General features: G+C 32.5%; 3 protein-coding genes and 1 pseudogene across 3 annotated transcripts; 3 read left to right on the top strand and 1 right to left on the bottom strand.

The window, feature by feature from the left end:
* Positions 1–5,534: 5,534 nt before the first annotated feature.
* LOC110622929 (dormancy-associated protein homolog 3) lies at positions 5,535–7,599 on the top strand. The gene is made up of 3 exons (XM_021767676.2): positions 5,535–5,746; positions 6,148–6,306; positions 7,264–7,599. Exons 1-3 carry the CDS (start codon positions 5,632–5,634, stop codon positions 7,365–7,367), a joined length of 378 nt encoding a protein of 125 aa, XP_021623368.1. The 5' UTR covers positions 5,535–5,631; the 3' UTR covers positions 7,368–7,599.
* Positions 7,600–9,259: 1,660 nt separating this feature from the next.
* LOC110622892 lies at positions 9,260–12,295 on the top strand. Its single transcript, XM_021767594.2, has 4 exons — positions 9,260–9,954; positions 10,891–11,249; positions 11,572–11,906; positions 12,023–12,295. Exons 1-4 carry the CDS (start codon positions 9,888–9,890, stop codon positions 12,147–12,149), a joined length of 888 nt encoding a protein of 295 aa, XP_021623286.1. The 5' UTR covers positions 9,260–9,887; the 3' UTR covers positions 12,150–12,295.
* Positions 12,286–14,902, bottom strand: LOC110622891 (serine/threonine-protein phosphatase PP1). The gene is made up of 4 exons (XM_021767593.2): positions 14,202–14,902; positions 13,424–13,983; positions 12,804–12,989; positions 12,286–12,713 (listed from the first exon to the last, which is right to left on the bottom strand). The coding sequence occupies exons 1-4, from the start codon at positions 14,395–14,397 to the stop codon at positions 12,690–12,692; spliced, it is 966 nt and encodes a 321-aa protein (XP_021623285.1). The 5' UTR covers positions 14,398–14,902; the 3' UTR covers positions 12,286–12,689.
* Positions 14,903–23,095: 8,193 nt separating this feature from the next.
* Positions 23,096–25,034, top strand: LOC110623618 (annotated as a pseudogene).
* The last annotated feature ends 508 nt before the right edge of the window (positions 25,035–25,542 follow it).

The raw sequence follows: 25,542 nt of genomic DNA on the forward strand, positions 1-25,542 counted from the left end.
TAAAAAAATATTAAATTTAAATGAAACAAAGTAAAATTGAATTCGTGAGACTTTTTATTTCTTCCGGGTCTGAATTGGATCTAAATTCAGATAAAGTTGATTTGTCAAAAGTAGTTGGGCATTCACGAGAAGTTGATCGTTAATAAATTTTCATATATTAATATTCAAATTATAGTATTATAGTTACGAAATTTGAAATTTTAATTTTAATTAAAAAAAATTAATGAAGAAAAAAAAAAGAATCATGATGGTGGGGTCACATTAAAAAAATGTTAATTGTATGGAATTGTCCTTTTAGGTAGGAAACAGTAAAACAAGTGCGAAGATGACTCACTAAGGCACTATTTCTCCCGTCATATTCATATCAATTTTAATAAATTAAAGAATTTCTCGCGATATATATTTAACCTTGTTTGTTTGGAAGGAAGGAAAAGTTGAAAATAGAATCCAAAGAGATATTTGTTTATTTTATCGACTTTTTGAAGTTTTTAATTTTTTAAGTGGGAGTAGTCTTATATCTGAATTTATTTTTTAGATTTCCATAGATTTTTTATAAAAATTATATATGTATATAAGTTGACCTCTAAATATTAATGTTGTGGATTTGTTTAAAATGAATTAAAAACATCAATAATAAATAATTAACTATTAAAATTTGAGAGAATAATTTAAATTTTAAAATTTAAAATTTATTTTTATAATTTAAATAAAAATAAATTATATTTTAATTTTTAATTTTAATATAATTAATAGATCAATGCTTTTATTTTTTAAATCAAATATTTAAATTTTTTATTTTTATTCTGTTTAAATTAGAGCTTAATATAAATTTGAGATTTTAAAATTTTATTATCACAATTAGAATAATAAAGTGAAGTATACATCACTAAGTCAGTTATAAGTTGCCAATAGAATAAATTATTTGACCTGATATTTATGAAATTTAAATTATTTTTTTTTATTTTTAATAAATTTTAAAATGAAAAAATTTCTAGTCTGAACGAAATAAAAATATAAAAATATAAATATTTAATTTTAAAAAATAAAAAAATTAATCCATTAATTATACTAAAATTAAAATACTAAAATATAATTTATTTTGTAAACAATTAACAGCTATTATTTATAATACCAAAATTAATAATTAATAAAGAAATATATACCACGTCACTTGATAACAATAAATTAATATATTTTTACTAATTCTATTCATATATTTTATTTATAGGCTATTCATTTGTTATATAAAATACATAGACTAAGAATAATTCTATGATATCACATTAGTGTTATTTATAATAATAACTCTTTAACATATTCTACCAAAACAATAATTTTTTTTATTATTATAATAATAATAATAATAATAATAATTTCCTTTCTCTATCGCCTTCCAAGTTGTTCCATTTTTATTATTATCCACCCAAACAGGGCATAGAAGTCATTCTCAACAAGAGGCTATCTATTTCATATATATATTATCCAAACCAATAAAAGAAAAGAAAAATCAAAAGGTTTATATTCAAGTAGATATGACCAATCTTTCAATGGGATGAAAATCCAAAAGTTTTATTTATTTATTTTTTTATCTTGTTCTTAGTCTAAATGCCTTTGGAAATGTTGCTGGTAAAAAGCATTGTCTGCTTTAGTGGATCATTTAATGCTAAAAATGTTAATTAATACATAAACATTTTCACACTTTCATAAAACTATTGAAATGCAAAAAAAGGCCTTTTTTAAAGTACAAGTAAATATTTTATTATATTATTTTTATTTTGTTAAATATCTCATTTAATACAATAAAATTAATTATGTTTACTTTTTTACCAACTAAATAGAATGTAATCAATATTTTATCTTTATATAATAAAATTTATATATAATGTTGCAATCTAATTATGGGTTTTTTTTATTATTTAATTATGCTGTCTCATATTTTTTTTATATATATTAAGAAAATAATAACTATTTTAATTAAAAACATACTTTTCTTTTAACCTTTTAATTATATTTATTTTTAATATAAAATGAAGACAATAAACTTTTATTTAGAAAAATAAACAATTAATAAAAAATTGTATTGGAAATAAATAGAATTATAAAAATCAATTTATATATTAATCATAATATAAAAAAAAAGTGTATCATATTTTCAAACAATTAAAAATTAATTTAGCTAAATTATATTTCTTATATTCAAATTAAATATTCACTAAATTAAATGCATACGTATGAAAAGAGTGTTTAGTTTTATTTATAGGTTAATAATGATAAGTAATTTTGTTATATGATCTTATAAACTAAGAAAAATAAAACTATTTAAAGAAGTCATAAATTATACTATTTATTTAAAAGTTATTATTCACAGGACTACACTATTATATTTATTTATTTTTTTAGTCAATGCCATTTTTATTTACAGAAAGGTGCTCTATTATTTGCTCGTATGATAATATTTATTGTGTCCACTTCGGTTTTATATTAGAGATTTCGATGGATTAATTAATTTTTAAAAGTCTTATATTCTATTTAGCAAAAATATACCTATTAGTCTTAAATAGGAGCTTCTCTGAAAGTTTTACATGCTAGAATTATCATTTTTAAATAGTTATTTAGGTCTACCGATTCTTTTAGTACGTTATTGACAACAGATATTGGCTATTGTGAAGGATAGAGTTCACTAAAAAATTTAGGCGTGGAAACAGAAACTTCTGTCACTAACAAATTATAGCATTAAATAGTTTGTTTTAAATTTTTGGTGGAGCGGTGATGATAAAGTTAAGAAATTGCACCGGATAAATTGGCAGAAATTCTATTAATCAAAGTTTTAGGGTGGTTTAGTATTTAAGGATTTTAAAAATTTCAACCTTGAGCGTTTAGCAAAACAATGTTGGAGACTTTTACATAATCCCTCTACCTTATGGGTTAGGGTTTTGATATATTTTCCTCGATCTTCATTTTATCAGGTCAACCAAAGGCACCACAACTCATAAATTTGCAAACTCTATTGGCCGGTAGAAGAGTTCTTTAAATGAAAATTAAGATGAATATAAGAGATGGTCGGAGTACTTCCATTTGGTCAAACCCATAGGTGTCCGGATTAGATAATTTTAGATTGCTTAGTCATGTAACCTGTCCGATTGGCCTTAATAAGGTGGCAGATTTAATTGATCATAATATATTGAACTGGAATCATCAGCAAGTTCTATTCTCCCCTGTTGGCACTCTAGATTCTCTTAGCAACTCATGTATAGTTCACATGATTAACATGTGATATCTACAACCTCTTTTTCTTCTGGTATACTTCCAGATACATGGAAGCAAATATGGTCTCTTCAGGTCCCTCCAAAATTGTAAATTTTTTTTTTGGTGATTTTTTCATAATGCATTCTCAGTTTCTATTAATTTGGTTCGACGATGTGTCTTGCATGATCCTAGGTGCTCCATTTGCCAATCTTCATTTGAAATCTTGGAATATGTTTTCTTTTAATACCCACGTGCTTATGCAATTTGGCTCATTGGTCTCTGTGGTCATAAACATGATCCTATCAACTTTATGAGTTTCGCAATATAGTGAGAAAAATTACTGCAAAGATTTCATATGGATACATAGGGCCACTATTACTAACTCTGACTATACTTACTGTATGACATATTTAGAAGGCAAGAAATAAAAGTATTTTTTGAATTTATACGGCTCGATCAAGTCACAATAGTATGCCATGTATCTGTTGATTTTAATTTACTCCAACAAAGTGGTATTTTTATTGATTCTTCCTCTCAATTACATCAGTCTTATTTAATTATTGTTTAGTGTCTTCCCTTATAGGATATATCAAGTTTAATTGTGATGTGATATGAATGACTCAATTTTTCTATATTGTTATGGTTGTGGTAACTAAAGATAATGCAAGAAAAATTGTGCATAATATTACTATATGAATATGGTGTTCCTCTGTTGAGGCGGAGAAGGCACGAATTATATTAGCATTAGTCATGCTGGCGTATTATGCAAACTTTCATTCTATTAAATGTAAAACTGATTATGCTATTGTTAGTGTTATTTATAGTATGCCATATGTAATATTTTGAAAAATTAGAGTTCTAATAATTGCTATTTTTAATTTTTATTATTATATTTCATATATTTCTTTTTGATAGATTTCTCATTAAATAAATAATATTATAGATATAATAGCTAAACTTTGAAAATTTTATTACCATAAAATTAACAGCAGTATGAGTTTTTTTTTTGTTACAATGAAGTTTTGCTGTGACGAGTAGCTATATAAAGCAAAAGCTAATTTGTTGATAAAAAAAACTATATATTTTTTATTTTAAAAAATTAAATTATTTATAAATATACTTTTTAATGAAATATAAACTATTAAAATGATTTTCAATAAGTTTATTAAATAAATAATTTATTGTGGTTTTAAAATGAATTTATAAATTAAAAGTACGTCTTAAATAAAAAAAAGTTCCCAAGTATATCTTGACACGGCCAAAGCAAATTGAACAGCGCAGTCTGATAAAATAAAAAATTGAACAGCACAGCACAGCGAAAGGCGGCTAAGGACCAAGAGCACAGTCTGATAAAAAAGAGACGTTTTTGGCACTTGAAACAAAACCAATAATTTTATTGATTTATTTAATAATAAAAATAAAAAATAGAGCTATTAATAATATTAGAAAATATAAAATTTATTATTTCGGTTTTCTATTTATATAGTTATTATCAGCATAAAAACATATGTCATTTAATTATTTAAGATATATTTTTTCATACTTAAGTTGAAAATAAATATATTTTAATAAATTTAAAAGATTTTACATTATATTTTCTTAATTTTTATTTTAAAAAAATATTTAAAATATAAATTAATTGAATTATGTATAATTTACCACAGAAATAATAGCTGTATAAAATATTTTATGTTTTTTGATGCATAAAAGAATTAATAGTAACATAATAATTTAATGTTTGTATAAAATTAAAAGTGAAAAATACATAATATATTAAATTTGATTTAGTGGTTAGGAGATTTTCTATTCATTTGGAGGATTATAATTTAAGCATCTGTACTTTATTTTCTATTAAAAAATTCATCAAATTTAATTTAATTGTAAATTTAGTTAAATTTTAAATTTATTTTTGTTTAAAAACTATTTTTTTTTTCAAAATTAAATCAAATTTAATTTCAATAATTGTTTTTTATGTTATTCAATTTCAATTTGAGTCAGATTATGGTTCTAGCTAAAAAAATAAAATAGGCCAAAAATAACAATGTTTCCTTACCGCTCACGTGACAGGTCTCTCCCATCCCTTTATAACCACGTGTCCACCGTTCTATGTATCTATAATCTACTGGGTCGCGGACCCCACATTTCACATTGATCTTATCCCAACATACGTGCTTCTCGATCCACTTGCCACATCACTCTAAACTAGTAGATCTCAATCAACGGACCAGATTCACATCCAAACAAAAGACTTGTTCGAACTTTAACGCCTCAGCCTTCATTAAATATCTTCACCGCTCTTTATTATTCCTCTTATGCTGGATATTGTGGTTTTAATTTGCGCCGCTTTTCTGCCTCAGTAGTTGCAGAATCCCGTTAACGTGCGCCATGGGTCTGCTTGACCAGCTGTGGGACGATACTGTTGCGGGGCCTCCACCGGATAACGGCCTTGGCAAGTTGCGGAAGCATTCGACCTTCAACTTCCGGTCATCCTCTGGCAAGGGTATGCAGCGTTTTTGCTTACTTAGGCCCATGGAGGATGATCTATAGAACGTTAATTTTGCAAAACGGGAGGTCTATATAAAACTATATATCGAGATCGCAAAAACTTGTGTTCATCTCAATCGGAGCCCAGCTTCATCGAGATTCAACATGTTTTGTTTTCAGGAGTTATTCGATTAATGATTCAATTGTTGCAACATTAATTACAAATCCAGTGATTTTTAACTCATAATGCTCAACCTTATATCATAGATGTGGTTATTTTAGCGACTATCGAATGCTGAAGTATGCTTTTCAAGTTTTGGAGACTATCGTCAAAAGGATAGTTTCAGTAAGTGGCGATAGATTTATTTCTGTCGCTCGCCGGTATAGTTTCTAACATCTCCTTTTGTTGTGGATCAGAAACCGAGGGTCGAAACGCGAGATCTTACGGCGAGGATGCACCAGAGGAGGTGACTAGAGTTACGCGCAGTATCATGATAGTCAAACCGCCTGGATATCAGAACGGTTCTCCACCAGTATCGCCTGCCGGCTCTACTCCTCCGGTATCTCCCTTCTCTGGTAAGGTTTGCTTTCGATCCAATCGAATGATAATCATGGCCCTGGTCTTTTTACAAAATGCCTAAAATGACCTCTCCTAAGAAACCGGAGATGGGCGTTGCTACTAGAAATATCCAAAGGGCAGTAGGTTTGCAAATTTAATAGAGTGAGGCTAATTTTGTCATTTAGCGGTGTGGGTCTGCCCAGCAATTGGATAATGATAATACACCTCTCTATTTAAGTGAATTATTGATCTTGCCGCCTTGGATAATGACATTTTAGGTCGTTGTTTGACGTACTTTTTATGCATGGGTGTTGGCCAGCTCAGGCTAACCATACTTAACCATGCGTGGTTACTTGACCTGTTAGTTTAACCCAATTGCGATATTACCTTTCCTTTTTTGACATGCAATTGCGATATTATCATTATTAACAATATTGCAATAGAGTATCTTTAAAAAAAAATAAATAAGGGATAAAGCACCAGTTGATTTTGTATGAAATTATCTTGAACAAATTCTTATGAAGAGTGATCTAGTGTACCCAAATTTAGTTATGACAAGCAGGTGTCTGTAGTAGTTGATTTTGAGGCAAAATATAAAGCCAAATGAATGAAAAAATTTATAGAATACAAATTGAAAATTTCTATTGTGTATTGGGATGGCAAGTGATGATGCTAGCTCCTCTATTAATCTTGACTAGGTGGAACTGAACTTTGCTTTGTGTTTGTCTATTGTATCGCAAATGGGTTGTGTACTTGCTATGCATAGACGTACGTTTTACTCATCTCATAGTAATTATAAAAGAAAGAATGAGGCCAGTAGAATAATAGTATTGATGGTACGCTGAGCCATGTGTGGGACAAGTAGTATATGATCATGAGCTCATTTTATGCTCATAAGCTGCATGTATTTGTATTTACTTAAGATGAGACGATTGTATATAAATGCTGATGAGCTGTTTTGTTATGATATGAAGGAGGCAGAGAGTCCTTTCGGTTTCGAAGAAGATCAACATCGGATGCATACGAAAAGGCAAGCGAGGCTGGACCCAGGGGTCCTTCTCCTCCTTACGACGTGTGAAATATGAGATGAATGTAATGTCTTTTTCACTGTGGGAAAGGCCAAACCAATGTTAATTTGGAGAAGTTTGTATGCAAAGGTGGATTATGTTTTAGTTATTGTTCTAGTGTAGTAGCTGTGTTTCGGATGTTTTGGGCTTAGTGATGGTGTGTGAGATGGGTTGTAATGGCAGCGATCGTGTGGTAATGTAGTTTTTGATATCTGTATATAAGCTTTCCTTAATTTCTGCTCATGGCTTGTGTGGTTTTCATCTCTTGAATGTCTGAGATATATTTGTGTTTTTGGAGAGAGAGGGAGAGAGAATGTGTCTGCTAAAGCTAAAACATAATTAAGGTTATCTGGATGAGTTTTGGAGAGGTGGTGGAGCTATAGATCCGGACGTGGTGGGCTCTCATTATGCAAGTTGGATGCCTAATTTTCAAACTTGGAAAAAAAAAGAAAAGAAAAGTAAAGTTGGATGCTTAATTGAGGAAAGTTACCCACATTATTGGTAATATTTAATCCCAGTTAGCAGTACCTTCATTTAAGTTTTCTTTTTACGCTTATTGAATTATTATTTTTTAATTGTGAGAAATATATTTTAATTTTTGAAGTACTAACATTTACTGAACAAACACATATAAAATTATTATATACAATAATTAAAATATAGATATTGCCTATTATACTTACTTAGGTGATAAGTCATACAGTGAAATGCATTCAAATTATGAATTTTACTTTTCAATAACTCCACCCCTACTCATTACCTTCCGATTAAAAAAAAATTTTAAAAATTAAAATATAGATATTAAGCGAATGTTTGATTTTAAACGTTTGGGAGTTATTAAAAGTTTTTTTGTGTGGTCTGTTTGTGACTTAATATTTTTATTTTTTTTCTGTTTTTTGAATTTAACTTCCCCTTTCTTCTGAGCGTCAATGGATTATTGATGAATAAAAAGATATTGTTATCCTTATTAAGATCTCCAGAAATATTCCGATCGTTAATTATGATTTCTGCATATTGGGATGTTTCTCACATATAATCCAATCAATTTTTAAAATATACAGACCTCTTTGACAGATTTATGGCGGTAATTCTCGGACAATTATTACATTGAAAGATTTGATTCCTAGTTACAAGTCGGACATTTTATTTTTGATGGAAACAAAGACTTTTAGTTCTCGTATGGAATTTTTTCATAATTTTTTACATTTTGATGGTTGCTTCTCGGTCAAAAGACAAGAATTGAAAGGAGGGCTTTCATTAATGTGAAAGAATTATGAGTCTGTTTCTGTGATTGATTTTTTTTCAAAATTTATTGATTCGGTTATTTTGGAAGTTAATGTTCAATAGAGATTTACTAGTTATTATGGGTTTTCGGAATTGCAACAACCAAGTTAATTTTGGAACTTTATTCGAATTTTATATCGTAAAAACTCTTTTCCGTGATTTTGTTCGGGAAATTTTAATGATTTATACTCGAGAGATGAGAAATAAGAAATATTTTTATCAAATTATCTTATGCAGAGATTTAGACAGACACTTTAAGAGCATTTTTGCCAAATTAACTTATGCAGTAGTTTGATTTTGAATGATCATAAATTTTTATTAGACTCTAAAACTGATATTTTTATTAGATGGATTCGTAGTAATATTACTCTAACTACTCATATTTTAGTTAGAGAATTTATCAAGTATAATCGTCTCTATATTTAAAATGATATCCCTATTTATTTGATAAAATTTGATTAATACAATTAATAGTTTTACTTAAAAAAAACTTTAAGAGTTACTTTAATTAAAATTTAGGTTTTCAACTATTAATTTAGAGTGAGTGAGATATGCCATTTTTTAGTTAATTTTTTAAAGCTAATGATTCATAATTGAAATTTTATTATATGGTTAAAGTCTGTGATATTTTAACTGCCAGATTTTAACATTATATTATTAATTGTGTTAATATTTGTATAAATCGATCCAGAAATAATTAAGTTCCAAGTCAAAATTAACAATTCCATACAAGACTAAGATTTAAAACTTCAAGCAATCAGAACAACTGAAAATATCTTAACAACTAAAATTACGAAGATCATTTCATAGAGCAGTTGAAAAAATTAGAGATTTTCGCTTATTATTATTATTATTATTTCAAATATTATAATACAATCCCCTTGTAAAACAAAAATTATTTTTCTAAGGTAAAAGTCATTGGAACAGGGCTTAACATTCAGATAAGATTTGGGAGTTGTAAATTCTAATATTCATTAATTTTAGTAAAAATAAATTAATTGAAAAAGCAGCAAAACAAAAACAAAAGCAAAAGCAATTTTGGTAAATGAACCTGGATCAAGCTTAAGAGAAGGGAATTCTCATTTGTTTGGGCCTAGCCCGAAAACATTTATAACCGGGTTCAACCCGTCCAATCCAAATCGAAGTCAATCGGAGGTCCGTAGACCGTCTTAGCTTTGGTGTGTATCAGTTACAGTAGCGCATGGAGCTTCCATTTTCTAACATCGAAGGTCAAGAAAATAATAAAAATGAAGAGAAGGGATTATGGGTTTTTCGTTCTTCTGCTACTTCATCTTTTTGTCTCTTTTTCCTCTGGTGAAGATTCTCTCTTTCTAATTCTTTATAAAGGCTCCACCTTGAATTACTTTAAAATTTGTTACTTTTTTATTGTTGCCTGCGTTATTGATCTTTTTTAGTGATAGAATTCATTTATTTAGGATAGTTAGGAATGAATTTTTTTTTTTTAAATCGTGGTCTGGTTTGAAAATGAGAATTAGAAACTTTGTCCTGTTTCTAAATTTGTATGTTCCTTCTTGATCTTGTGTTTTATTTGACCTTACCTTTATTTGCTTCGTGGCTGAGAAAATTGAAGGGTTTATGCTTTGTGTTGTTCTAATTTTTCAAATATGAGAAATTCATATAGTTTCACTAACAGGTCTCTCTAGACTTGTGTACTTGTATAGGGGCATTGGTTGAACATATGAAAACTGACACACTGAAATGTGATGAACATGCATTGTTTTGATGAGACTGATGCTTCTGCTTCATTTAAGCTTCTTAGAGATCACATGACACATTCATATGCTAATTATTAGAAAGGTGGGATTTTGGATGCAATACACTTCTTAAGTTTATCATCCTTTCTGCTCTTACTCTGGCTTGGGGTTTGCAATTCTATGTTATATTATGCTGTTTGCTTTCAGCATATGTATTTATACTAACATCTAAGGTTCTATAAGGAACTGTAGGTTGTGATCAAGTATGTTATCTCATTTGCTGGATAATGCTAGTGTGGGGCTTGGATAACCTTGTGATAGTAATTTAAGCGAGTCTGATTTTTCTTTTTTCCCCTTTCAAATTTGACGGTTTTAGTTTGTAATTTTTAGTTTCAGGGAGCCAATTGCTCATGTGCAAGATGGCTGTTGTCTGTTGTGGAAATTTACCTTTCTTTTGTGGAATTTCAGCTTGTCTCCTTGTAAATATCTCATTCATGCATCCATTATTTTAATTCATTTTCTTCTGTCTATGCAGGAATACATGATGGAGTGTGTATTTCCAAAGGTGGTCGATTTCCACCATTTTCATCTGAAGGAAAGCCTCCAAAAAAGCTAAGCAAGGGTTCCAAAGATTTGGCCCTTTGCAGGGTGTTTCGCAGAAAGACTTGCTGTGATGTCGCTCAGACATTTCCTGCTTTGCTGTCCATTAGGAGACTGGCTTCAACTGGGGAGGCAAGCCAAGAATGTTTGCAATTATGGGAATTACTGGAATGTTCCATCTGTGACCCCCGGACTGGTGTTCAGCCTGGACTTCCTCTTATATGTGCTTCTTTCTGTGACAGAGTCTATCAAGCATGTGCGAATGCTTACTTCTCCATGGACACAAAGACACAGGTGGGTGTGTAATCACATGACTTCTAGATTTGGAAATTCATCTAAGGGCATGGTTACTGCTATAGGATTCTTTTTTTGATCTGTACAGTGCAGAAGTCTCTTGGTTATCACATTAGATCATGACTTAGTTATGTGGAAAAAAATGTATGAAAAATGTACCATTTATGGGACCAAGAGCTATTGTAGTAACTTGTGCTTCCTATTAAATAAGGTCTGAGTTCTCCTAAGTTCAGTTAATGAGAGCCAGCAACACTACTGATATTTTTTTTTTCCTTTCGATGCTTGACATAATAAGTATCCTCGTTGGGTGTTTGCTTGTCAGGTTCTTGTACCATGTGGAGTAAATGACTTTGTTTGTGGTAAAGCTGCTGAATGGGTCTCCAATGGCTCTGAGCTCTGCCTCTCTGCTGGTTTCACAATTAAACCATCAGAAGATGCATACAATGGTGCAGAAGAGGCATCTTGCTATGGTGGTAAAGCCAGTCTCGATTCTATTGCTGAGTCATGGGGGGCTTCACGTTCTGAGTTACCTCCGAAAGCTGGGAACGTGGGTGTTTTAAAAGATTTCCAGCAGCGGGTGCAGGAAATGCCTTTTAGTGACAAAGTTTCTTGGGCAGTAGGAGGGATGGTTCTTACTGCAGGGTTGTTGTTTTTGAGGTTGGAACACTTTCTTGTTGCCTTATTTATATTATTAAAGTTGTCTGCTTATTGGCTCTTTTATTATTGATGCTCGATGAAGTGTATGTATTTTGATATTTTCTATAATCATGCAGCAAAAGGAAAAGCTATAGCCAGCGCCAGAGGCTAGCAGCTATCCAACGAACAGCAAGGAAGCTGGAAGGCAATATGAAACAGAAGTATCCTGATAGGCTAGGGAACACAAAGGGAAATCGAAAATGAATGCCTTGTTGAATGTAAACTTGACAATGTGTTAAATTACTGGAAAATCATAAAACTACTGTCATGATATGAATCAGTACATTATTCTTCTCCTTTTCCATGTTGGAAAAAAGCATATTAAATTATAGTCAGAGAATTGGTAGGAATCCAGATGAAGAATTTTCTTTATTTTCTACTTTTCTAACAGTTAGTTCTGACATGTTATTTACATGTGCAAGAAAACTTGAATTAAAAGCAAGTTGCTTGAAAAGGTGCAATCTGATACAAACTCAACATGGATCAGGCTGGCTATTCTCATTCATTAGATAGCATATGCTAACCAGTGCAACCAGGAAGTTACAGAATTGGGTTCCATGTAAAATTTTCAGCTCCTGGCCAGAAGATAGCAACTGCTGTTGATCTGTAGAATTTTCCTCTAGTAATCTGCAACATTTCTCATCTTGTAAGATTGCTCCATAACTGAGTTCAATCCGAAGCATGATGTGAGCTTGCTCTATCTCCTACACAAAGCCGGAAATCTCGAAACGTGGTCGTGCCACATTAGATATTTCCGATTTTAGGAGGCTGATTCATCAAAGACGAGGAAGAAAAGAAAAGGTCAGTCATGCCATATTAAACACCACAGGCTAAGCATAATTATCTTTAACTGATAACCTTTTTGAGAGGCAACTTTGAACTGCTTGCTGCTGGAGCTGGCTTCAGTATCTCAAACGAACATACAAGAGATTCATCAACACTCAATAAAGCACCAGCATTGTCAAACTCTCCCCCATAGTTTGGAGCTGAAAATATTGTGACTAATCTTCGCTTAGCGAAGAACTCGTATCCATCTTCTACCACCTACAATTTAACACACACACAAAAAAAAAAACTTAACATGGAAATGCTAGATTTAGTAATTACCATGTCCTTCAAGTCTCTGAGTTTTCAATGCAAAATGTTGGCTTAAGTTACTTATTACCAACCACCAACACAAAGGAACATCTGTCCTAATCCTTTTGATGTTTGGTAGGGTTAAGGGCTATTGTGATCCAGTTCATTTTCAGTTTCCAACACTCTTTATTATAAAGCAATCTTTCATTAGATTGAAAGATAAGCTTGCCAGAAAGTTCAAGCAAGAGAAAACAAGGGTCCCAGAATAGGTAAAATTTTCAGAAAACATGGGCCAATTTAAGGTTAGACTTTTGTGACTAACATCTATGGAAGAAACAAATGCAAGGAAGCTCAGAACAGCTTGTATTGACTGCACAGGAATGCAACTAAGCATTGGTTACCTGATGACCCCGGCAAATGAGATCAAGGTCATTCTTATCCAAAAACTCAACAACCCGATCCGGTCCAAACGTACACGAAACACCTCGATCACTGTCCGACCAGCCCTTAACGGTGGCATCAGGATCAGACCAGAGCAGATCACAAAGAAGACCACTGTCAGGAATTTCAGTAGGCCTCTGAATTTCCTTGATTTGGTTCACATCCTCCAACTCTGGAGATAGACCACCATGCATACACAGTATCTTCTCATCAATGAGTGCAGCCACAGGCAAACAATTAAAGCAGTCAGTAAATATTTTCCAAAGCCTAACGTTGAATCTCCTTTTACACTCATCGTAAAACCCATATATCCTATTGATCTTCGCATCCTCATGATTTCCTCTCAAGAGAGAAATCTTGTCAGGATATCTGATTTTGTAAGCCAGAAGCAGACATATTGTCTCCAAGCTTTGTTTCCCTCTATCAACATAATCTCCAAGAAAGAGATAGCTGCAGGAAGGAGGGAAGCCGCCATACTCAAATAGCCTCAGAAGGTCTTGATATTGTCCATGAATATCACCTGCAACGAGCCAACAATATCAAACACAGAGGCAGAGATTTCTTCCTCATCAAACAGCAAATATAAAAATTAACCAATAAATTAACCCTTTCACCCCCCAACACCAAGCTATAACTAGAAATCTTCCCGTAAATCCCTTAATGAACAATATCATGCTATTAAATTAGGAGAGGGAGAGAAGACAGAAGAAGAAGAAGAAGACGAAGAAGAGTGCTGACCACAGATGCGAATGGGAGCGTTTAGCTGAAGGAGATTAGGCTGAGAAAGGAAGATTTGGCGAGCATTAACACATAATTGACGGATCTCTCCCTCAGATAGCTGCACCTGCTTGCCCCCTTTTCCATCCAATAGCCTTCTGATAATATCATCCAGTACTCCCTTATCCATCATCCCCTCCATTGTCATCTTCATCATCTTTTTCTGCGAATCACCCCCAAATCTTTACAGGGACGACGGATTTGAGCTATTCACTCAAAACAAAAGACAAGGATCAATAAAGACAAGGATGAAATAGCCAATTTGTACAGGCAGAGAAAAAGGGGTAAGTGGGCCAAAGAGATTGCAAAAAAAAATTTAAGAAAGATCAATTCTTTTTGGGTACAAGAGAAAGAAGATCAGATGGGCATGTAGCAGATGAGAATAGAAGAGAAGGGTATATAAAAATCAAAAGAAAGAAGGATTTTTTGGGATAGAAATGAAGAGAAGACAAAGAAATAAGAATGGATATGGGCCATATGGCTTGTTCATTTTCCCTTATGAATCTCTCTCTCTCTAAAAAAGCTATTTTCTGTGCCACCAACTGCCAAGAAGATTCAATACGGAGGTTGAAACCTTCAGACACGAGAGAGAGAGAGAGAGAGAGAGAGAGAGAGAGAGAGAGCGCTCAGGACAGGACAGGCAGTTGAGAAGACAAAACCGCGTATTTTGAAAAGTCTGTTAATACGTGTACTGCAAGTGCTTATCATGTCCATTAACATATTTTATTAATAGCAATTATTTTATGCTAGCCAATCATCGCATGCCACATTAGTTTGTTATATGCCACGATTGATTAATTTAGGACTATAGAACAATGAATTTTAATTATTTATATGCTGATTTTCTAATTTTTAATTTTCCAAATTCTTTCCCTTTAAAAAAAGAATATACTGTGATCAAACCTCCATGTTCATGTTCAGAATCTGATCGACCACTAAGCATTTGGGTAAATTTCAATTTTTAATTTAGAGTTTTCATAACTATTTATCTCTTAAGTTATATGAAGTACTAAGTTAATTGAGTAATAAAGAATTTGCCTTTTTTATTTTTAATTTTTTTAATAATTAACAATAGATATTTGTTAATATAATTTTTGAATCAAATTGTTAAAAATTAATGATAATTTAAAATTGTATAATAAAATTATTAATTATAACTTTTTACTTTTATATTTTGACATTAATCACTGTTTGTGACACTTGATTGTAATCACTAACATTAAATAGTTCTCATATATTTAATATTTTTAAAGGTAAATTATAGTTTCTGTTTCTCAATTTTAAAAAAATTAATAAATTAAATTTTTAAAATTTTAAATTCAACACATAAATTCTTATAAAATACAATCGTTTAACAATGCATTTTTCTATCTCTTTGCAAAATAAATTACCGTTAAGTCATAGAGAAATTACTTCATCACCTCTATATTATCTTAAAAAAAATCTTTCTTCAAATACAGATCAGATTATAAAATTTAACTAATTATAAACTCCTATTTTCATTAATCATTTATAAAACACTTAAATCCTTGATTATATAAAATTTATGACATTAAGTGTATTTGATATTATAAATACTTAAGTCCTCCTATGTTTATACATTAAAACATTTCATATTAAAGTTTAATCCATCGAATGTGGAATACATTTTCCTATACTTGATATTATTTTCAAACTCTCCATTATTAAATTCAACAACTTTAATCAAAATGGCAACCATTAACAAATTTTAAGTTATATTCATTCAAATCTTTTATATAATTATACCATTTTTACTCATACCATCACCAATAAAAATATACAAATTAATAATAAAGTTTTTAAATGCGTTAAAATACATTTCACCCTTCCAAACTTTTCTGAAATAATTTTCTGATCATCTTTCAATTTCTTAACCTCCTTCTTCATTTTTGTCGACTCTTCTTTAATTTTGGGCAATTCAGACATCACTTGCTAGAATCCTTCCAGAAAGAAGGAAGGAGGAAGGAGGAAGGAGGAAGGAGGAAGGAGGAAGGAGGAAGGAGGAAGGAAGAAGGAAGAAGGAAGAAGAAAGAAGAAAGAAGAAAGAAGAAAGAAGAAAGAGATATGTTGATATTTATAAATTATTTTATATATAGGCAGTAGAGTGAATGAAATGTATTTTAGGAATAAAAATGTACTTTTTACAAGTTTGACCATTAACGGTATTTGAACTCATGGAAAAACGGATGGAAAGACTGTGTTGTTTGATATATCTATTATATAAGAATTTAAGTATTTAATTTTAAAAATCAAGAGACCAATCCATTAATTTTGTTAAAATTCAGAGAAAAAAAAAGTAATTTATCCTATTTTTAATTGTATGAGATTGCTTATATATTTTTTTAGTTATAACTATTGGATCTCGGATACCTAACTACAGCTCAACCCATGTGTCCATATGACATCGGAGGGAATTAAATGGCCGACTGATAATGGTAAAGGATATAGTACATCTATACGTACGGCTCCGCGTGATAATGACAGGGCGTACCGATGCAAGACGACAATTATGCGTCATTAGAGGATAAAAGGAAAAAGGATAAAAGGAAAAAGGATAAAAGAAAGAAGGTATGAGCTAACCAGACCAAGTTCACAAATACATACCTTGAACTTACCTTCTATTGGATCTCATGACATCAATTGGCGCCGTCTGTAGACACATTGGAAATCTTTTCGTCACTAGAGTTCTCATCCTCGCCATACCCACTGAGATTCGCATGGCCAATCACGACGAAAACTATATCGGAAACTCCCCAAACGATATGAAATCTGCTCAAGAAGGACTATAGTTCTCATTTTTCAACCCTACAGCCCACTGAGTTAACCACCTGTATTGTTTAACCCTTCGCCAAGTTCAACAGAGATCATATCTCGAACCACCCTATCTGACCATGAGCTACAAAACATGGCTCTCCAACTCCAAAACACTGCTCATTAGCTAGGGCAGATGTTGCAATAAATGGGACTCAGTACTCCGTTGAGCATACCACCAGTAACTGAAGGGTTTAATGTTAATGAGTCCCAACTCACACTAAACCACCAAGCCCCTCAACAAAACAGTAGGAGGATAGGCGATGGAGACGGAGAAGCTAGCAAAAGGAACGAGCCTGTCGCCAAAGTGAGAGGCTGAGTAGTAAGGAAGCTTATTGAGAACGACGGAGTCAAAAGCTATTCTTCTGAGCCAGCAGAAAGTGAAGAGTTGGAGAGAAACTACCGCTAGAGAAAAGCCAAGGAGAGAAGAGGTAGATGTAGATTAAAAGCTGGAGAGGCTGAAGGAGAAACTGCTAACAGAGCTGGGGACACGAGACAACAACAACCCCCTACTACCAACCTCATCCCCATTCGTGAGATGGGTACAACAGGAAACCATCTTCTAAAAATTCATGATGTTGATAATGGTTGCATATGATGGTACGGGGAACTCCGGGAGCACGTCTTGAACTATAAGACATTCATGGAGCTGTAGACCCACTCGGATGCTTTGATATGCAAAGTTTTTTCCACCACCTTTACTGGACCAGCCCGAGCATGGTTCAACAGCCTAGAGATAGGAAGCATTAAAAACTTTATGGACCTAGTCAGTGTGTTTATAAGCAGGTTCATTGTTGGGTCCCAGCCGAAAGAAAAATGAGCTATCAAGAAACAGTTTGGCAAAGGAGGAACAAATCTCTAAGGGAATATGTGGCTAGGTTCAACTTGGAGGCTCTACAAATTTACGAGCTCGACAAAGCCAGAGCAATAGAAGCCATGCAGAAGGGCACCACCTCCCTAGTATTTTTTGGATCACTGTGTAGAAAGTCGCCCACCACCTTGGCAGAGCTGATGAAAAGAGTAGAAAAATATATAAGGCAAGACGATGCCTTGACTACTAGTAGATTTGCCAAGGAAACAGAAGACAAAGGGAAGACTGGGGAGGATAAGCGGCCAGACGGGCAGGAAAGGAGGCAAGACCGGGGGCCTGAAGTGTTGAACAGACACCGGTGGGAGAGGAAGGAGTAGAGATCCTATCGACCCTGAATTCCCAAGGTAATCACTCCTCTGAATGTGTCTAGAGCTAAAGTACTCGTGGCAGTCTAAGACAATGACTTCATACAGTAGCCCAAGCCGATGAAGGCAGAAGCAAACAAGAGGGACCCAGATAAGTACTACCAGTATCATCGGACTCATGGCCAATATACAAATGATTGTTACCAGTTAATAAATGAGATTGAGAGGCTCATTAAGCGATGAAACCTTAGGAAATTCGTGAAAAAATTGGAAGGCCAAAGACCATAGCAGAATGTAGCAGGGGAAAGCCCTAGAGACAGACAGGAGGATCAGTGAATGACGGCTCCAGTGGGATAATTAACATGATTATCGGAGGGACTAGAGGCCATATGAGCAGAAGAGGGAAGAAGAGAAGTAGGAACTGATCAGTCTAAATTTAGACCATTTTATCATGATGTTATTGATGTTAATTTACACTTTTTCTACCTAATTTTGTTATTTTGATCTTATTTTGCAGAAAATGGTGTGAAGAGGTAATTTGTAGAAAATACTCTTAAAACTGCCTAAAATGGAACAAAGGAGAGCAAGCATGCCAAGTTGCAACTAAAGAGGAGATAAACAAGGAAAGTAATTTGAAATTCAAATTTCAAATCTCCAAGAGCATTCAAAATTCAAAATTCAAAATTCAGCTTATTAAGGAAAGTGCTAAATAAGGAAAGTGCAAATAAGGAAAGTGCAGTCAGCAGAGCATTTTGAAATTCAAATTTCAAATCTTCAAGAATCCCTTTCCTTACTGAGGAAGCCAAATCTCAAGAAGATATACATTCAAAATTTGAAATTCAAAATTCAGCTTGTTAAGGAAGCCAAAGAAGACATACTTGCCCCCCAAGTCTTGCACATTCAAAATTCAAAAGGAGGCTCCACCTCATTAATGTACACTTTGGCGGCAAGGGCAGCAACTTGGGCAGCAAGGAAGACCGACTTGGGCAGCAAGGAAGAGCTAGGGCAACACATGAAAGTTATATAAAGACCACCTTAAGGAGCCGCACGCCTACCCCTAGACACAAGGACATTCGGCTGCCCATCCTTTCTTGCACAACACCATTCGGCCGAACCTCTCCCTTTCAAGGTCGCCGCACCTCCTTCTTCTCCTTCTTCTTTTCTTTATTTTATTGTTTTGTTTCAGCCATGAGTGGCTGAAACCTTTATTTCTAGTTGAAGATTGATTGATACTTTAGTTGTTTGATGGATTGGGAGATCTAAATACACATTGTTTATCTTTTATTTTTCAATATTCATGCAATATCATACTTAATTCTATTGTTGCTTTGTTATTTTGATCAATAAGGCCAATTGATTCTTGATTGCAAGGTAATAAATTGTTAGTTTGGATAGTTTTAAGTCTGTAATTGCTTGGATTGTCCAAACACAAGTAACTCTTGGTGTAAAAACTAAGGAAATTGCATGATCTAGCGATATTGCCATGCGTTTGGATAGCTAGAATTAGGTCTCTCTATTTCTTAATGCAATTGACAGTTGTTAGATGTCTAAGGCCTAAGGACGTTCCTTGACAACTTGTTGATTAGTGATTGGTTAGAGGACGTTCCCTAATTAATTTATGCTTAAGGAGAGATGTGGTGGTGAGAAGCGTCTTCAATCTCCATAACTAATTTATTGAATCAAACAAAGGAACCTAAGTATCAATGATCAATCCCAACAACTGAAGTGGATTCAATTCTTCAACTAGAACTTTTCTCATATTTGAATTTCTTTATTTTATTGCTTTCAGTATTAGTTTAATTGAATCAATCTCAAAACCCCCTTTTTTTATTTTGCTTTTAGTTTATTTACTTTCAGTTTTATTTTCTTGGTCTTGATAAGGAAAATAAGTATCAATTCCCTGTGGATTCAATCCTTTTGCCACTATCTACAGTTGTAAAATTATTGATAACAAAAAATGTTATTTTTGACCGGCTTCAACAACCGCACAGTCAGGAACGAGGAGGGAGGCAGCACCGAAGTAATGCAGATTATGAAGCATTCCCCAGTGACCATCTCTTTTTCTGTAGAGGATGCCCAGGGGGTGCAGATGTCTCATGATGATGCAGATGTCTCATGATGATGCTTTTGTCATAGAGGCCGTCATCCACAACTTAAGGGTTCAAAAGGTTTTAGTAGATGACGACAGTAAGGTGAACCTACTACCCTGCCGAGTCTTTCGGCAGATGAACAAACCCAAGGAACAACTAGTTAGGGACCAAGCTCCAATCAAGGGGATAAGGGGGACTCCAGTGGCAGTAAAGGGAAAATTATAAGTGGCCCTCATCCTAGGGGAACCACCTCTATCCCGAACTCACTACTCAGTGTTTCTCGTGCTAAAGCTACCCCAGAACTACAATGCCATCTTAGGAAGGCTAGTGTTGTATGAATTTGAAGCAGTGGCCAGCATCCAGAATCTGACCATGAAGTTTTCAACAGAAGCAGGGGTAGGGTAGTCCGCGGAAGACAGAAGGAGGCCAGAGTTGTGCACCTGGCCACGGTAGAGGAACCAAGCGCCTAACTAGAAGAGGTAAACCCTAAAGTCATGGAGGTCCGAGATGAAAAGAAAGAGGTCAGAACTGAACATGTAAATAAGCTGGAGACCTTTCTATTGTCCAAGGAAGAAAGCGATAAGGTTTTCAACATCAACTCAGGTCTTGAAAAGGATCAAAAGGAGGTTGTGATGGCTCTAATCAGATGACATGCCTCAATTTTCCCTTGGAAGCCTTCAGACATGCCGATGATTGATTATAAGATGGTGATCCACAAACTGAACATTCTCTTTAGGCCAAGGTAATAAAGTAGAAGAAGAGAGTGTTTAGAAAGGAGAAGCAACAAGTCACAAGAAAAGAGGTGCAGTGAATCAAAAGAGCCAAAATAGAGTGGGAGAGACTATAGTGACAAAAAGTGATAAGCATTATGGTGAGGTGAAGGAAAGGAAAAGATAGAATGGGACTGCGCATAATTTTTTTAGAAAAAAATTTTAATTTTATTAAATTATTGTAGATTTATTAATAAAATATTTAATATTTATCTATCTAAATAATCCCATTTTTTTATTTATTCGGAATATCTTCTCGTATTTTTACCATTTGAATAGATTATAATTAGACTCGTACAAAAAATCAAAATTTATAAAATAATTTAAAATTAATTTTAAAATTAAAAAATTAAACTTCTTAATTAATTTATAAGTTAAATCAAAAAATAAAATATTTTTATTTTAAAATTAAAAAATTTAACTACTTATTTTATATAAATAAAAAAATTCACATTTGTCAAAGAGACAATCAGACTAAATAGGCGTTCTGGTCCATTACCACTGCACTTTATTTTAAGCAGTGTGGCGTTGGCCTTCAGCAGGCTTACGTCGATGGACCGGTATCCTGGTTTGTTGCCTTTTCCAATGGAACTCGCGGGATTTACATTTCTATGTTCTTTCAAGTAATTTAGTTTAAATTATAATTTTTAATTTTTTTTTATTAATGCACACTTAAATAATAGAAAAGATAAAATATATTTTTATTTTATTAGATTATTATAAATTTATTAATAAAATATTTTTAATATTTATTAATTTAAATAATCTCTCTTACTCTTTGATTTGAAAAGTTTTTTTTTTTCATAATTGAATTTATAAAAAAATTAAAATTTATAAAATAATTTGAAATTGATTTCAAAATTAAAAATTAAAATATTTAATTAATTTATGAAATAAACTAAAAAATTAAATATTTTTATTTTAAAATTAAGAAATTTAGTTTTTTATTTTATATAAATAAAAAAATTCAAATTATTTAGCTTAAATTATAATTTTTAATTTTTTTATCAAAAAATATGAAGATGAAGAAAAGAATAAAATGTATTTCAATTTTATTAGATTATTATAAATTTATTAATGAAATATTTAATATTTATTTATAGAAATAATTTATTTTCTGAATAGATTTTTTTTAATTCGGAATTGGAGTCACAACGGCACTCATAAAAAAAAAAAATCAAAATTTACAAAATAATTTGAAATTGACTCTAAAATTAAAAAATTGAATTTCTTAATTAATTTTTTTTATTAAAATAGACTTTATCTTTTTTTTCAAATGTAATGACCTTGTCTTTCTAATTGTATTTATTTTAGTTTGAGATGGCAAATAATTATGTTTTATTGTTAAATCTATGGTAATAAATAAAATATCATATTTTTTTAAAATTATTTTTTAAATTGCTTACTCTTTAATTATAAAATATTAAATAAATAATATAAATTATAAATGACTATTAATTATAATTAATATATTAAAAATAATTAATCATTATATAAAAATATAATTTTTTATAATCATAAAAATAATTTATTAAATATTTTTATTTTATATTTTCTAAATAATAAAAAATAATTTATAATAAATATTTGATAATCATATAAAAATTTACTATACTAATTAGTTCTACTTTTAAAATCAGTGAGAGATAATTACTAGTAAAATAGTTAATAATGAATTTTATAATTTATTATAAAAAAATTCTATTAAATAATAAATCTCATATTTTATAACTAATAATATTCATTTTACTACATTATGTATCGTAATATATACCATCTGCTTAACTTTTCTTTCCAAAATAAAACTTGGATTGATAAAAAGTCTCCAGATAAGATATAAAAATAAAAGATTTTAAACATCTTATCCCAAAAACTAATGCAGCTCACCAAAACCCAAACAGATTAAACCCCGCCTAAGAACCAAGCCCAAAATCCAATTCAAGAGAATGAGGGTGGCCGCGTCTTCACCTCCGTGCCGATCCATCATCCTCGGTCTTTCCTTAATCAGAAATGGCGTACAGAGCAGAAAAACAACTCTAGATCGTTTGATCATTAAGATTGACTTGTAAAAGCTAACAAACTTTTAGTTCAATACCTCTATTTCAGAGTGGTACAGACCCATGTTACTATCTGCAGTTTGCATTCATATTCTTGTTCTCAATTTCAACTGCCAACGGCCTACCTCGGAAACCCAACACGCAATTTTCCAAACTAGACTGTAAAGCACATTGATTCTCATTTAACGCCATTTAATGCTACTCTCTACTACTCATCACTCACCATAGTTTGGCTCTATGTGAGCAACCTACACCACACACATGGCTTCAGAAGCTAGAGAAACATGGAGGGGATCATCCACAGAACGGTGACTTGAATGGTATCAACATGCACATAGCTGAGAAAGGTGAAGGCCCGATGATTCTATTTCTCCATGGATTCCCACAGCTCTGGTACTCATGGCGCCATCAGAGTCTTGCTTTAAGCTCGCTTGGATACCATGCTGTTGCCCCAGACCTTAGAGGGTGTGGTGATAGTGATGCTCCAGCTTCAAGCAGTAACAATACCACTCCACATTGTTGGTGACCTTATAGCTCTCATTGATCAACTTGGATCAGATCAAGTGTTTCTTGTAGCTCATGATTGGGGTGCCATTGTTGGATGGTACATGTGCTTGTTCAGACCTGATATGCTGAAGACATTTGTTTGCCTTAGTTTTCCTTATAGGCCAACAAATCCAAAGATGAAACTTGTGCAGGGCTTGCGACTTCTCCATGGAGATGACTACTATGTCTGCAGATTCAGGTTCGTTCTTCAAGAACCAACTGTTCTTCTTGCTACTTGAGAAAAATCCTTAGTGTTTTTGGTATGTTGAATTGGCAGGAACCAGGGGAAATAGAAGCTGAAATAGCACGCGTAGGTACTGCAGAAGTTCTAAAGAAAATTTGGACAATTCGCAAACCAGGTGCCCCTTGCATGCCCAAAGAAAATGCATTTGAAATCAGTCCAGAGAATCCCACAACGTTACCCTCATGGCCTAAAGATGAAGATCTTGCTTATTATGTCTCCAAATTTACTCAGAAAGGCTTCACTGGAGGGTTAAACTACTACAGATTAGCTCTGGACTTGTATGTTCAACACGAAATCCTGTCAACTAAGAAAAATCATATTGCTATGAACATTGTTTAAACAATTATATATAATCTGGTTATTATTGCAGGAACTGGGAGCTCACAGCCTCGTGGAAAGAGGCAGAAGTGAAAGTGCCTGTAAAATTAGCAATTGGGGACATGGACATGGTGTATACAACTCCAGGGATGAAGGAATATATACACAGCAGTGGTTTCAGGCATTACGTACCTTTAATGGAGGATATTGTGGTGATGGAAGGAGTTGGTCACTTCATCAACGAGGAAAAAGCAGTGGAGATCAACACTCTCGTTTATGATTTCATCAGGAAATACTGATCACCCTTCGTTCTCTACTTCCTGGTCCCTATCTTGTTTTAAGTTTTAAGCTTCCTTTATCTTTCACCTAGTTATTTCAAGATTCCAATTATGTTTCCGACAAGCCGGGCGCCAAAGAACTTATCAAGATTGCTTTTAAAGTTGCTCAGAAACAGATTAATGAAGCTGCCAAGAAATCAAAAACCTTGCAAGAACTCAAAAATGAACCAAGAGACAAAGATACTCTTAAAAGCTGCAAAGAACTTATTATGACCATGTCTATTGAGGAGCTGCAGAGCTCTTTGGAACTTGGCTGATTTGAGAACTTGACTTAGCGCTTCCATCACTTACCAAGAAACTTGACTGGATGGACAAAAAATGAAGAATGGATGGACAAAAAATGAAGAAAGCATTAAAAACTGTTGACTGACGAGACTTTTCCTAAATACTTAGGTTATTCAAGTCTTAGTTAATGTTTTTGATTAAAGTCACTTTGTGCTGTAAATGTAAGGATGAAAAATGTTAGGATGAAAAATGTTAGGTAGCTTATTATAGTACAAATCACCATACTTAGTCATGCTTTCTTATTTTACTTGTGAGAGTTGTTAATCTCTCTTGTAATCTGTGTAATCAACCTCATTTTATATATATAATCAATAAATGATCGTCTCTGAGTAGAGAATGAGAGAGTTAGAGAAGTTCATGAGATGCTCTGTTTTCTGTCTCAGTTCGTCACTGATTTTAGATATTTATTTTCAGTTCTAATTTCAGTATTTAGTTATCTATTCTCTGCTCCATCTCTCAACATTGGTACCAGTGTCCCTTATGTTTTTTAAGGGCCTGTAAAAGATAGAAAACAAGTGAAAATCCCCTTCACTAAAAACTTTTAAAAACTAGAGTGCATAGCGATGGCTTCTAGTGGGTATTCTACTTCTTTACCACCTGTATTTTCTGGAGAAGGCTACGCGATTTGAGCTGTGAAAATGAAGGC

The sequence above is a fragment of the Manihot esculenta genome, chromosome 9, assembly GCF_001659605.2.
Source record: "Manihot esculenta cultivar AM560-2 chromosome 9, M.esculenta_v8, whole genome shotgun sequence".
NCBI classification, from domain to species: domain Eukaryota; kingdom Viridiplantae; phylum Streptophyta; class Magnoliopsida; order Malpighiales; family Euphorbiaceae; genus Manihot; species Manihot esculenta.